This window comes from Microcaecilia unicolor, chromosome 4, assembly GCF_901765095.1.
Source record: "Microcaecilia unicolor chromosome 4, aMicUni1.1, whole genome shotgun sequence".
Taxonomy (NCBI): Eukaryota; Metazoa; Chordata; class Amphibia; order Gymnophiona; family Siphonopidae; genus Microcaecilia; species Microcaecilia unicolor.
Window position 1 is genome coordinate 18345610 of NC_044034.1, and position 13676 is coordinate 18359285.

The following is a 13676-nucleotide window of genomic DNA, read 5'->3' on the forward strand; positions in this document are numbered from 1 at the left end:
CTGACAAATTTAATATACCGCTTAACTTGGATAGATCAAAGCAGTTTACAGGTTTACAATTTTATATAACAAAACATAAAAAGAAAACATTAAAAGCAAAAATTAGTCCTTACCTGATAATTTTCTTTCCATTAGTCCCACAGATCAATCCAGAGACTTGTGTGTTATGTCCCTCTACCAGCAGGTGGAGATAGAGAGAACGCCAGAGGTTTGCTATATGTGGTCCTGTGCAGCCACCAACACAATATGAATGATACCAAAGCAGTGGAAAAGAACATTTGAATACCAAACCAAGGCCGTCGCGGCCAATCCAGGGTAACCAGGATTACCTAACCGGGGTGTCTGGCTATCCGACCTACCAGTCTCCCCACCATAGGCCAGGGAGGAAAGACATATAGCAGGCCCAACTCCTCCAGCAACCACTTCCCGTGGGCTGTGTGCCCTAAGCAGTGCGCTCCCCAACCGGTTAAGGACGCATCCGTAGTTATCACCACCATAGCGGCCAACTGAGTGCCCCTGAGTAGATTCTCCGGAATCAACCACCAGCCCATCTCAGACCAAACCCATGTCGACCACGGTACCCGGGCTTAGTCCTCCGAAAGGGGAGACCACTGACTGAGCAGTTGCAACTGAAGCGGTCGCATGTGCCCTCTAGCCCAGAAGACCATGTCCAAGGTGGCAGCCATTGATCTCAAGACCTGAACATAATCCCAGGCTCTGGGAGCCGGGCTTTGCGTTAAAACGCGCAACTGAGGGATTTGCAGACTGCGAGCCACCGGGAAGGACACCGTCCCTACTTGGGTTTTCAACACCACCCCCAGATACTCCAGAGACTAAGAGGGCTGCAGGTGACACTTGGGAAAATTGATGACCCAGCCTAAAGACTGTAAAAGCCTGAACGCTTTCCTGGCAAGAGGGAGCTCGAATAAGCCAATCGTCTAGGTAGGGATGCACCTGTATTCCCTCTTTCCGGAGGAAAGCCGCCACGACGATCAAAACCTTGAAAAAGGTCTGTGGGGCGGTCGCTAGCCCAAATGGCATAGCCTTGAATTGAAAGTGGCGACCAAGGACTGCGAAACGGAAGAAATGCTGATGAGGAGGCCAAATGAGAATATGAAAAGTAAGCATCCTTGAGATCGAGTGCAGTCAAAAGCTCTCCTGGCTGAACCGCTGCAATCAGAACGTAGGGTTTCCATGCGAAAATGACGTACTCTGAGCGCCTTGTTTACTCTTTTGAGATACAGGACAGGCCGGTAAGAGCCTCCCTTTTTGGGAACTACGAAGTATATGGAATAACGGCCCTGCCCAAGCTCTGCCTGCGGAACCAGCCAAACCGCCCCCAGTTGAAGCAAGTTGTCCAAGGTTTGTCGGATTGCGTTCACCTCGACGGGTGATTTGCATGGGGACTCGAGAAAGAAATCTGACAGAGGATGAGCAAACTCAAGTTTGTAACCATCTCGGATGACCTCCAAGACCCATTCCCCCAGGAAAAGGGATAAATAGCCCCCTATAACCAGCAGGGGATGGACCAGTGCCCCATCATTAGGAAGCTCTTGCTGCTGGCTGAGCTTGAGAGCCCAAGGCGGGAGGACGTCGGTCTCCACAAAAGGGCCAAGGCTTCGGAGAGAAACAAGGCTTTTGGAACGCCCCAACCCGGCCTATAACATCTAGTGTCTCTAAAAAGAGACCGCGGAACCATAGACCTCGAGGATCTAGGCCTATCCTCCAGAAGCCGCTGACCCTTGGGAGTCCCCCAGTCTTTCACGATCTTTGCTAACTCCTCTCCGAATAACAACTTCCCCCAGAAGGGTAATTTCGCCAGGCAGGATTTTGACGCTATGTCTGCCACCCAATGCCTCAGCGAGCTGTAACTGCAAGGGAAATCCATTTAGCGGAAGCCCTCAGAAGATCATAAAGCAAATCTGCCAAATAAGCAAGGCCGGACTCCAGAGCCGGTAAAGAATTAACCAGCTCTTCTGTTGAGGATGCTTTCTGGACCCACGACAGGCACGCCCGAGCCGCATAGGATCCACACACCGACGCTTGCAAAGCACAGCCACTTCAAAAAATAACCTTAGAGAAGACTCCAGCTTCCTATATCCTGAGGATCCTTAAGGGCTGTGCCTCCTTCCACTGGCAGAGTGGTCTTCTTGGTGACCGTCGTAATTAACGAATCCACCGCCGGGAGCTTAAGGGCCTCCAAATCCGATGCCGGCAGCGGATAAGGCCGCCCCATAGCCCGCACTACCTTGAGGCCACTATCAGGCGTGTCCCACTGAGCTAAAATAAGAACTTTCATAGCCTTATGAATATGAAAAGACCTGGAAGGACACTTGGTGTCAGACATTATGGGAGGAGGAGGGGGCACCGCCGACACATCTGGAGAAGAAATCAAAATTTCTACTGCCTGACAAAATCAAATTAGGCAGCTCTTCCATGTGGAACAAACGTGCCGCAGTAGGGTCATCCCCATCCTCATGCTGAAGATCCGCATCTTCCATGAATTCCTCAGACCTGGAGGGGGAACCCCAGGACAGTGAAATTCCCCCCCATCGGAAACCTCCTTCAGAACCAAATCAATTCTAGGTCGCTTGGTCAAAAACGATTTTGAGAGGCAGGAAAGATGGGTGGGGTGGGGTCAGCCTGAGGGGGCAAAAGAGAGCCTAATGGACCCCTAAGCACCACAAATTCTGGCAAAAACCACTCTGCTAGAATCACTCACCACCTCTCAAGTGCCTGAAAGCTCTTCACAGCCTGACGCGGGAGCTGCAGAAAAATTTTCCAGCGCCACGCTGCCCAAGCGTGGGAACCCAGAAAAAATGGTGCCTGCCAGCGTAAGCGCATCAACGCGGGCCTGGAGCTTCCCGCCGCCGGCCTTACCCGGAGGACATAAAGTGTGCTCCGCTTCTAACACGGCTTGCCGCATACATGCCTCGCACTCCCCCGACCAGGAGCAGCGCTTCGCAGTCTCTGAAGGCACTGACATGCTGCAAACTGCCCTCAGAACGGCACTTCTCACTGCCTCCCCCTCTCACTCCTCGCGCCGAACCACAGTTCTAAAGAGGAGTCCATCAGAAGCACAGAAAAATACTTGGCTTCCCTTAAGGCTTTTTTTTTTTTTTTTTAAGAGCCAGGAGAGACAGCCAATCAAATTTACACCAGCAGTCGAGTGGGGGGGGGGGGGGGGGCATTGGGGGGAGATAGGGAGGGACCTGGCACCACCAGGTGTGCACCTCGAATGCCCAGAATGGACCTCAACCCCAGTCCAGGCTAAACTAGATCCTCAGAGAGTACTAGGAGCCGGATCCATCCGGAGCTGCACAGTTATGTCCTTCTACCTGCTAGACAGAGAGAATGCGAAGTGTTGGTGGCTGCACATGACCACATACAGCAAACCTCTGGCATTCTCTATCTCCACCTGCTGGTAGAGGGAAATAACCCACAAGTCTCTGGATTGATGTGTGGGATGCTATGGAATAAATCTTTTAAAAACACCATAATATTGATAGGATAGACCCACATACAAAACAATCTAAGTTCAACTATGAATTAAAAATACACAGTTCTCCAATTTAGTAATTCTAAAACAAAATCATGGTATGTATTTTTGTAATAAGGGGGCCTTTTACTAAGCTGCACTACACTACGATTAGCATGTGTATTCCCCGTACGCTAAGAACACTTTTATGGTGGCTATAAAATGGCCACATTTCTATTTCTTCCTAGTAATGGTCCAAGTCAGCACATGGCAATTAGCGTGTGAGCCCTTACTGACATCTATTTAGTAGGCAGAAAAGGCTCACGCACTAATTGGTTGGCATGCAGCAATGTAGTTGCTAACTGATTAGCACTGTGCACACATTCTCCGCCTCCTACACAAAGTATTTTTCAGCACCTGGGAAGCATGCGCAAAAAGCATTTTGGCATGTAGGAACCACACATTAAGATCTTGCTGTCACTTAGTAAAAGGATCCCTAAGTATTTAACAATTTCCTAAATTGTAAATAATTAGGCTTATGCCTAAAATTATAACGAAGCAAGTTCTATAAATCAGGTACTATAGCCATGAACAATTTCTTATATGAAGATGACAACCACGAGTAGCTAATGACAAATCCAATTATGACCTCCAATGGAACTGCTACTGTAATCTAAGTATTCTACTATCACACCTTTAAAACAAACAGCAGTACACTTGTTTATTATGAAGTTATATTTATATAGAAATATTTGACATAAACACATTTGGGTCTGATTTGACCTAATAGGCCAAACAAAGTTTTGCTTAATGTGAAAAGTATATTATGGTAACAGTAAGAAGTACTAAGTCTTTTTACCTTGTATCCGTTATCTTCCTTGCGGTTATGGGATGCTGTAATCATTATACCTGCTACAGCTTTGAGTTTCTGCACAGCATAGGGCTTAAAGATAAGAAAATATTTTCAAGTTAAATGCATGCCTCTGCAAAATCCTGCATAAATACAAAACTCAAAATCCCATTCAAACACTTCTCTGAAGTGTACTAGCTACATGAACAAAATGGTATATTCTGTAACTGCCTGACCAGTACACACAGTATGGTGCAAAAAGCAAAGCTAATTATCTCTTAATTGGTGCTTTCCATGAACAGAAGGATAAATCAGCCATCTGACAATGCTGAGAAATTAACATTTTGCTAGTTACAGATAAACCTTTCTATTCATGCACAACTAGAGCTCCTTCAGTCATATCCAAGCTGTTAAAGAAAAAAAAAATTGTATTCCAGAGAGAGGTGGAGAGGTATATGTGGCCAATTTATCCTACTGACCATGGAGATAAGTTACAAACAACTTTGCTTTCATTATGAAAAGAACAGGACAAACAGTCAAATGTGGGATCCCCAATTCAAGGTGGCCCTGAAGTCCTTTTATCCACATTTCTGTTAAAAGAAGCTGAATTGGGCATTTGGTAAGCAATGTGTTAAATCTTTTGAAAAAAAAAATTAATATTGACAAATCAAGTTTATCATGGCTATTGTCAGCATCTATGTAGCAGTGAGGTAAGTGTATACACTGAGCTTCATCTAACAGTCATTCCTTCAATAAAAGGAAAGCTGCTATGGTGCATAACAGATACTGTACATTGCAAAAGCAATGGTAATGAATCCGAAATCCAACAGGCAATTGTGTGTCTTTGCAACTGTTACTCCAGGTCTGTAAAGGTGAAGAGAGATGAACAGCTGGTGAACTAACACTATCTCTGTTAATGTGTTAATGCAAAAAGACAGAGCAGGCTGGCTGGCTAGGCTGGCTAGCCTGCCTCCCCCCCCCCCCCCCCCCCCAGGTATGTAGAACCAATTCAGCTCTGCAAGGTATTTAAAAAAGGATGAGCAGAGCAGAAGTCTGAGACAACTTTCATATGAAACCTATGATGCATATGCAAAATGGAGAAATTAGGTCTTATCTGCTAATTTACTTTCCTTTAGTCCCTCTAAACTAGTGCTGTCAAATTCACAATTCAAATAGATTCAGAAAAAAAAATTGGCAGTCCCAATTCATAGGTAGAGTAATAATTTGTTATAAATCGTAATCAGTGTGTCCAGGGCCAGTCTTAGCAATTGTGGGGCCCTGTGCAGACCAGTTTGGTGGGCCCTTCCCAGCCCCTTGCCTAGCCCCGCCCCCAATAAATCACTTCTGCCCTCTGTACTCACCATCCTCTTATCACTCATCTCCTCTGAGAACCCTGATGGTCTCTACCATATGGTTCCATCCTGCCAAGCATCTCCCTTCCCTTTTCCTTTCTACAGTCCTCTACCCCAACATTTCCTCTCTCTCATTCTCAACCCACACTTGTAGCGATAGCCACTCCCACAGTAGCCACACTCCTTTGACCAGCTATGGCGCATATAAACAGGCATCACTGAAAATATTATACCAGTATAGGAGAAGAAAATTAACTTGTAACAGATTTATAATGGGGAAAAAAAAAAAAAAAAAAAAAAAAAAAAAAGAGAGTCACATCTCCGGTATACCCGAAATGACAAAACAAATTAGCACACAGACCAAGATAAGACAATCTTGCCAAATCTGAAACACAAATATGTTATCAAAATCGCAGAACCTAACAGATTGGCCTTGCTATCACACATGCAGAACAGAGATAGCTCCTCTTCAAATTCTTAAAAAATGAACCTGGAATCCTAAGAAGCCAGATTCTGCATGCAGCACAATACCAGGAAAACAAACAGGTTTCCGCCTACACAGTGCAAAATAAGACAGCAGATGTAAATTCTCAAATTGGACATATTCCAAACACTAAAATGAAATTAAAATGATTTTTTTTCTACCTTTGTTGTTGTTTTTCTGATCATGTTGGCCCAGTCTCTGATTCTGCTGCTCTCTATCTGTTCTCGTAAGTCTGTTTCTAGGGCTTCCTGTCCATTTATTTTGCAACGTTCCTCCTTTCTTCTTCATTTGTTGCCCTAAGTAAAAGCTGGATTCTCCATGGACTTGACTGGAGAAGGTATAGAGTGGATCCAGCTTTTGCCTATTTTCTCTCCCTCCATGTTCAGTTTTTCTCCTCTCTTCCCTTTATCCATGTGCATCATTTTATTTCATTTCCTCTTCTCTCCCCTCAATCCATGTCCAGCATGTCTCCTCTCTCCCATCCCTTGCATCCATGTCCAGCATTTTCAACCTCCTCTCCATCCAAATGCATCTCCTTCCTCTCTCTTCCCTCCTCGCCATCCATGTCCAGAATTTTTCCTCTCTCCTCCCCTCCATCCATGTTCATCTTACTTCCTCTTCCCTCCCCTCTATCTGTCCAGCAGTTCTCTTTCCCTTCCCCTCCATCCATGTGCACCTCTCCTACCTCTGCCTTCCCTTCCTCCATCCATGTCCATCATTTCTCCCCTGCCCTCCCCTCCTTCCATCCATATCCAGCAATTCTCCTCTCTCCACTGTCCTCTCCATGTCCAGCAATTCTCCTCTCTCCCCTGCTCACCCCTCCACCCCTAGTCCAGCATTTCCTTTTTGCCTCTCCTTCCCCTTCACCCTTATGGCCAAGCTCTCCCTGTCCCTGCCAACCCCATGATCCAACAATTCCCTCTCCTCTCTCTCCCTTCACATCCACCCCAAATTGGGATCCATGAAATTCCCTGTCCCCTCTCCCCACCCTTCTCCCTTATGATGCAGCATTTACTTGTCCACCCTCCCTTCCCCCTCCACCCCTATGGTCCAGCACTTATTGTCTCTTACCTTCCCTTTCCCCTTATAACCCAGCAGCTCTGTTTCCTTTCCTGTCCTCCCAAGCTACAGATCCAAAACAGCACCTCTCCCCCCCCCCCCCCCCCCCACAAAAAAAAAAAGAAAACCGATTTCTTTGCTGGTGCCAGCAGCAGGAACAGGCTGTCTGGGCCAATCAGTCCTTCCTTCTGCAGCATCCCGCCTTTATGTAATTAAGTGAAGGAGGAATGCTGCAGATGGAAGGACCAGATCGACGACGGTCCAAGACAGCTTGTTCCCGTTACCGCTGCCTGCTGTTTAGTTCCGGCTCTGCAACTGCTTTTTTCTGCCCCCATGCTCTTCTGTGAGCTGCCCGTCATACCATCTACTGCTCTAATGCCAAAGAAGAGTTGGACCCGCGCTCTCCTCGGCCACAGGTCTTTATTCCTAGCCTTCCTGCTGCCTTGTGCAGTGACCCAATCAATGTTGGGATTCCCAATGATACATAGAGGCATATTTTCAAAGCACTTAGCCTTCCAAAGTTCCAAAGAAACCTATGGAACTTTGGAAGGGTACGTGCTTTGAAAATATGCCTCATAGTAACATAGTAGACGGCAGAAAAAGACCTGCACGGTCTGCCATTTTCAGGGCACAGACCGTAGAAGTCTGCCCAGCACTACCCCCGCCTCCCAACCACCGGCTCTGCCACCCAATCTCGGCTAAGCTTCTGAGGATCCATTCCTTCTGAACAGGATTCCTTTATGTGATGTCATGCCCAAGGCAGGAAAGCCAGGGAGGGGAAGCAAAGCGTGAGCCGGCAGCCGGAAACTCCCACTTGGCAGGTTTTTTTTTTGGGGGGGCGGGGGGAATTGGGGGACACTGGACTTAAAAAGAGGCAAGGGATCAGATCCAGTGCTGGATCTGCCCCATTCCTGTGCAGCCAGGTCTCTAGTCGGCAGCACAGGGCCCCTGGGAGAGCGAGGCCCTGTGCGGCTGCACTGGTTGCTCCTGCCTAAGACCGGCCTTGAGTGTGGCATTTGGAGGGACTGGTTATAGTGATACCCTAGCATGTGCTATATTCATGCAGAGCTTTTTTTTTTTCTGTGATATATTTATTTCTTCAAGTCTGGTTATAAAAAGGATTTTTTTATTTTTTTTTTTGGGGGGGGGGGGGGGGATTAATCTTGGTCTCCCAGCTGTGTGTTTGTATATAGATAAGTACATAAGTAATGCCACACCGGGAAAAGACCAAGGGTCCATTGAGCCCAGCATCCTGTCCACGACAGCGGCCAGTTAACCAAGTCGACGTCAAGCTTCCTAGTACGATTTGATAACAGCATATTCTCAGTTATTACCCAAATGTGAACACAATTATGTTAAGTTTTGGATGTTACTGAATTCTATTATTCAATCTCACTGTATTTCTAGTTTTGGCACAGCATAAGTCATCAAACCAAGGGACAACATTAAAAGAAAAATATGGCATGTGGGAACTTGCTCCTTTTGTTTTGTGAAATGCAGTGGTATATTTAAAAAAATGCACTTGCCTTTTTTTATTACTACTATTTCACAGAGAGCTATTGAATAATAAGGGAAGGGCATCCCTTATGCAGAAGTTGCCCTTTATCCAGTCCTTACATGCTTTAAGAAAAAAAAAAGGTCATGCAGCTCTTCTTGTTTGATTGCTTTTTTTTAAGTGAAGGAAGCAGCTTCATGGCAGGAATATTTTAAAATTTCCTCTCTGCCCTAAGACTGGTGACTTTCTGGACCATTGTCCAACAGGTTCAAGGAACTGAGCTGGATTCCATGGTGTGTTTTTTTTGTTCTTGGTATCCTCTGGCAATATGTTAGCTTTAGGAACCCTGATTTATGAAAACATAAATTTGAATTTGATATGTCCTACTTATTCATGCAGGACCCTTTTTTGTGGTAGTGGTGGGGTACATAAGTAATGCCACACTGGGAAAAGACCAAGGGTCCATCGAGCCCAGCATCCTGTCCACAACAGCGGCCAATGCAGGCCAAGGGCACCTGGCGAGCTTCCCAAACGTACAAACATTCTATACATGTTATTCCTGGAATTGTGGATTTTTCCCATTTAGTAGTGGTTTCTGGACTTGTCCTTTAGGAAACCATCTAACCCCTTTTTAAACTCTGCCAAGCTAACCGCCTTCACCATGTTCTCCAGCAATGAATTCCAGAGTTTAATTATGCATTGGGTGAAGAAAGATTCTCTGATTTGTTTTAAATTTACTACACTGTAGTTTCATCACATGCCCCCTAGTCCTAGTATTTTTGGAAAGCGTGAACAGACGCTTCACATCCACCTGTTCCACTCCACTCATTTTATATACCTCTATCATGTCTCCCCTCAGCCGTCTCTTCTCCAAACTGTATAGCCCTAGCCTCCTTAGTCTTTCTTCATAGGGAAGTCGTCCCATCCCCGCTATCATTTTAGTCGCCCTTCGCTGCACCTTTTCCAATTCTACTATATCTTTGAGACGTGGCAACCAGAATGTTTTGAACTTAATTTTAATACTGATTAACTGTGGAGTTACTTTAAAGAAGTTGAGGCTGGTGCAGTTTAACCTGTCATCGCAAATGCTTTCTTGAATGTTTAAAATGTTCAATTGCGGCTGCCTGTTTGTGTTACTCTGTTATAATATTAGCATAGGTCTGAGGCTATGGGCCCCTATATTTCAGTTAAGCTGAATTAAAATTGAAAAACCAAATCATATGATCAAATTTTTTATTGAATTGGACAGCACTACACTAGACCATTACAGATGGAGACTGAGAACCAATGAGTTTCAGATGTAGGTATAAGAGAGCTATGCGGTGCCCTGAAAATCAGTCTACGAATAGCCTAGCAGAACTACCAAAGAGAAAAAGAAACTCCAACACCCTCTAGCAGAACCATAACATGGCCAACAGTGTCCAACACCATCTGCTACTGCTGCCCAGCACCAGAAGGAACCCAGTTCCCAGCGCAAAAAGGGATCACCAAACCAACTCCATGTCCTCTGGTTTCTTTTTCTTTGGAAATCATGCACATGGTTTCTTGCTTCTTCTATACTGTACCAAGGAGAAAGACACCTGCCACAGACAAAGCCAACCACCAACTCCGCACTGGCACCCGAAACTAAGCCGACCCGCAAACAACAAACTCCAGAGACAGAATACAGCTGGGCAGGCTCTGCGACAGTCTAGAGGGACTAAAGGAAAGTAAATTGGCAGGTAAGACCTAATTTTTCCTTGCATAGCATCCCTCTAGACTGTCACAGATGGGAAGTACCAAAGCAGTGACTATCATGGGAGGGACCCTTGAAGCCCATTTCCAAAACTAGTTCCAAATGCTGCATCCTGTGTGCGCATCCAATCTATGGGCAAAGGAATGCAATGAAGATCACACTGCTGCCTTGCAGATGTTCAGCGAAGACACCAAGAAACACTCTGCACAGAAGGCCAGCTAAGCCCCAGCGGAATGCGCTCACAAAAAAGGCCACAGTCGGCCTGCCCTTAAGCAAATAAGAGGATACGACTGCCTCCTTGATCCACCGAGCAATAGTAGCCTAGAAAGCCACTTCCTCTTTCTGATGGACACCCCCAGAGTCGCAAGCTGCCGCCATTGGAAACAAACCTAGTTCCCCAGGATCCCAGCTCACTACACTAACCTTCAGGCCATTCCTCCTAATGGCTGGTGAAGCAAGCTGCATACCAACTGGCATTGCCAGGAGACAATGTACATCAAAAATGTAGACCAAAGCCCTGTAGTGTAGGAAGCAAAATTTAGAGAAAAGGAAGGGAGTTATACCTGAAAGATATTAGCCAGAGAATTCTCTTTGCCCTTGTAAGAATGCTCACAAATCGTCCCGATCCCCGATTCTCTCTGGCATGGTCATTTCAGGCACGTAAGAAAAACAAGTCCAAGAGAAGGACACCCATCACAAAATCTGAAGGGAAAAACGCCCAAGTGCTTTTCAGGGACATCCTTTTTTTTTTTTTTTTTTTTTTTGAGTGGACATGTATGAAGCCGTCTTTGGCATGCGCAGAGCAGCCGGCATAACGATTGGCTGCTCTGCGCATGCTCAGCTGGCTGACTGGCTTCCCCCCTCCTTAGGAAGGAAATTGCGTGCAAATGAGCTAACAGCGAGCAGCTCATTTGCATGCAATTTCCTTCATGCATGCCATTTTTTACAGATTCGCTAAGGGATCGGTAAGGGAAGGGCTCTTTCCGTGGAGTTACTGCATCTGGTCAAAAGCCAACATGGATTTAGTGAAGGGAAATCTTGCCTCACCAATCTACTACATTTCTTTGAAGGGGTGAACAAACGTGGTGATAGGGAAGAAGCTGGAAACTACAGGCCGGTAAGCCTCACTTCGGTTATTGGAAAAGTAATTGGAAGCCATGCTGAAGGAAAGGATAGTGAATTTCCTAGAAGCCAACAAGCTGCAAGATCCGAGACAACATGGTTTTACCAGAGGGAAATCGTGCCAAACGAATCTCATTGAATTCTTTGATTGGGTAACTGGAGAATTGAATCATCGACGTGCTATAGACGTAATCTACTTAGATTTTAGCAAAGCTTTTGACACGGTTCCTCACAGGAGGCTCTTAAATAAACTAGATGGGCTGAAGATAGGAGGTCCCAAAGTGGTGAACTGGATTGGGAACTGGTTGACGGACAGACGACAGAGGGTGGTGGTAAATGGAGTTCGCTCGGAGGGAAAGGTGAGTAGCGGAGTGCCTCAGGGATTGGTGCTGGGGCCGATTCTGTTCAATATATTTGTGAGTGACATTGCCGAAGGGTTAGAAGGTAAAGTTTGCCTATTTGCGGATGATACTAAGATTTGCAACAGAGTGGACACCCGGGAGGGAGTGGAAAGCATGAAAAGGGATCTGAGGAAGCTAGAAGAATGGTCTAAGGTTTGGCAATTAAAATTCAACGCGAAGAAATGCAAAGTGATGCATTTAGGGAGTAGAAACCCACGAGAGACGTGTGTGTTAGGCGGAGAAGTCTGATAGGTACTGAGGGGGAGAGGGATCTTGGGGTGATAGTATCCGAGAATCTGAAGGCGACGAAACAGTGTGACAAGGCGGTGGCCGTAGCGAGAAGGTTGCTAGGCTGTATAGAGAGAGGTGTGATCAGCAGAAGAAAGGAAGTGTTGATGCCCCTGTACAAGTCATTGGTGAGGCCCCACCTGGAGTATTGTGTTCAGTTTTGGAGGCCGTACCTTGCGAAGGATGTTAAAAAAATGGAAGCGGTGCAAAGAAAAGCTACGAGAATGGTATGGGATTTGCGTTCCAAGACATATGACCAAAGACTTGCTGACCTGAACATGTATACCCTGGAGGAAAGGAGGAACAGGGGTGATATGATATAGACGTTCAAATACTTGAAAGGTATTAATCCGCAAAAAAATCTTTTCCGGAGATGGGAAGGCGGTAGAACGAGAGGACATGAAATGAGATTGAAGGGGGGCAGACTCAGGAAAGATGTCAGGAAGTATTTTTTTCACGGAGAGGGTGGTGGATGCTTGGAATGCCCTCCCGCGGGAGGTGGTGGAGATGAAAACGGTAACGAAATTCAAACATGCGTGGGATATGCATAAAGGTATCCTGTGCAGCAGGAATGGATCCTCAGAAGCTTAGCCGAAATTGTGTGGCGGAGCAGGTGGGGGAAGAGAGGTTGGTGGTTGGGAGGCGAGGATAATGGAGGGCAGACTTATACGGTCCGTGCCAGAGCCGGTGATGGGAGGCGGGACTGGTGGTTGGGAGGCGGGAAATACTGCTGGGCAGACTTGTACGGTCTGTGCCCTGAAAAAGGCAAGTACAAATCAAGGTAAGGTATACACATATGAGTTTATCTTGTTGGGCAGACTGGATGGACCATGCAGGTCTTTTTCTGCCGTCATCTACTATGTTACTATGTTATGTGGATAAAGGTGAGCCGGTTGATATTGTGTATCTGGATTTCCAGAAGGCGTTTGACAAAGTACCTCATGAAGGACTCCAGAGGAAATTGAAGAGTCATGGGATAGGAGGTAGCGTTCTATTGTGGATTAAAAACTGGTTAAAAGATAGAAAACAGAGAGTAGGGTTAAATGTTCAGTATTCTCAATGGAGAAGGGAAGTTAGTGGGGTTCCCCAGGGGTCTGTGCTGGGACTGCTGCTTTTTAACATATTTATAAATGACCTAGAGATGGGAGTAACTAGTGAGGTAATTAAATTTGCTGATGACACAAAGTTATTCAAAGTCGTTAAATCGAGGGAGGATTGTGAAAACTTACAAGAGGACCTTACGAGGCTGGGCGTCCAAATGGCAGATGACGTGTAATGTGAGCAAGTGCAAAGTGATGCATGTGGGAAAGAGGAATCCGAATTATAGCTACGTCATGCAAGGTTCCACGTTAGGAGTCACGGACCATGAAAGGGATCTAGGTGTCATCGTTGACGATACGTTGAATCCTTCT

General features: G+C 46.0%; 1 protein-coding gene across 1 annotated transcript in view; it reads right to left on the reverse strand.

The window, feature by feature from the left end:
- The window catches only part of PGM2L1 (phosphoglucomutase 2 like 1), a 132192-nt gene that overhangs the window by 73551 nt on the left and 44965 nt on the right, over positions 1–13676 (reverse strand). The window contains exon 5 of the mRNA XM_030199992.1: positions 4338–4421. Coding sequence (XP_030055852.1) covers positions 4338–4421 — 84 coding nt within the window. The remainder of the gene's footprint in view (positions 1–4337; positions 4422–13676) is intronic.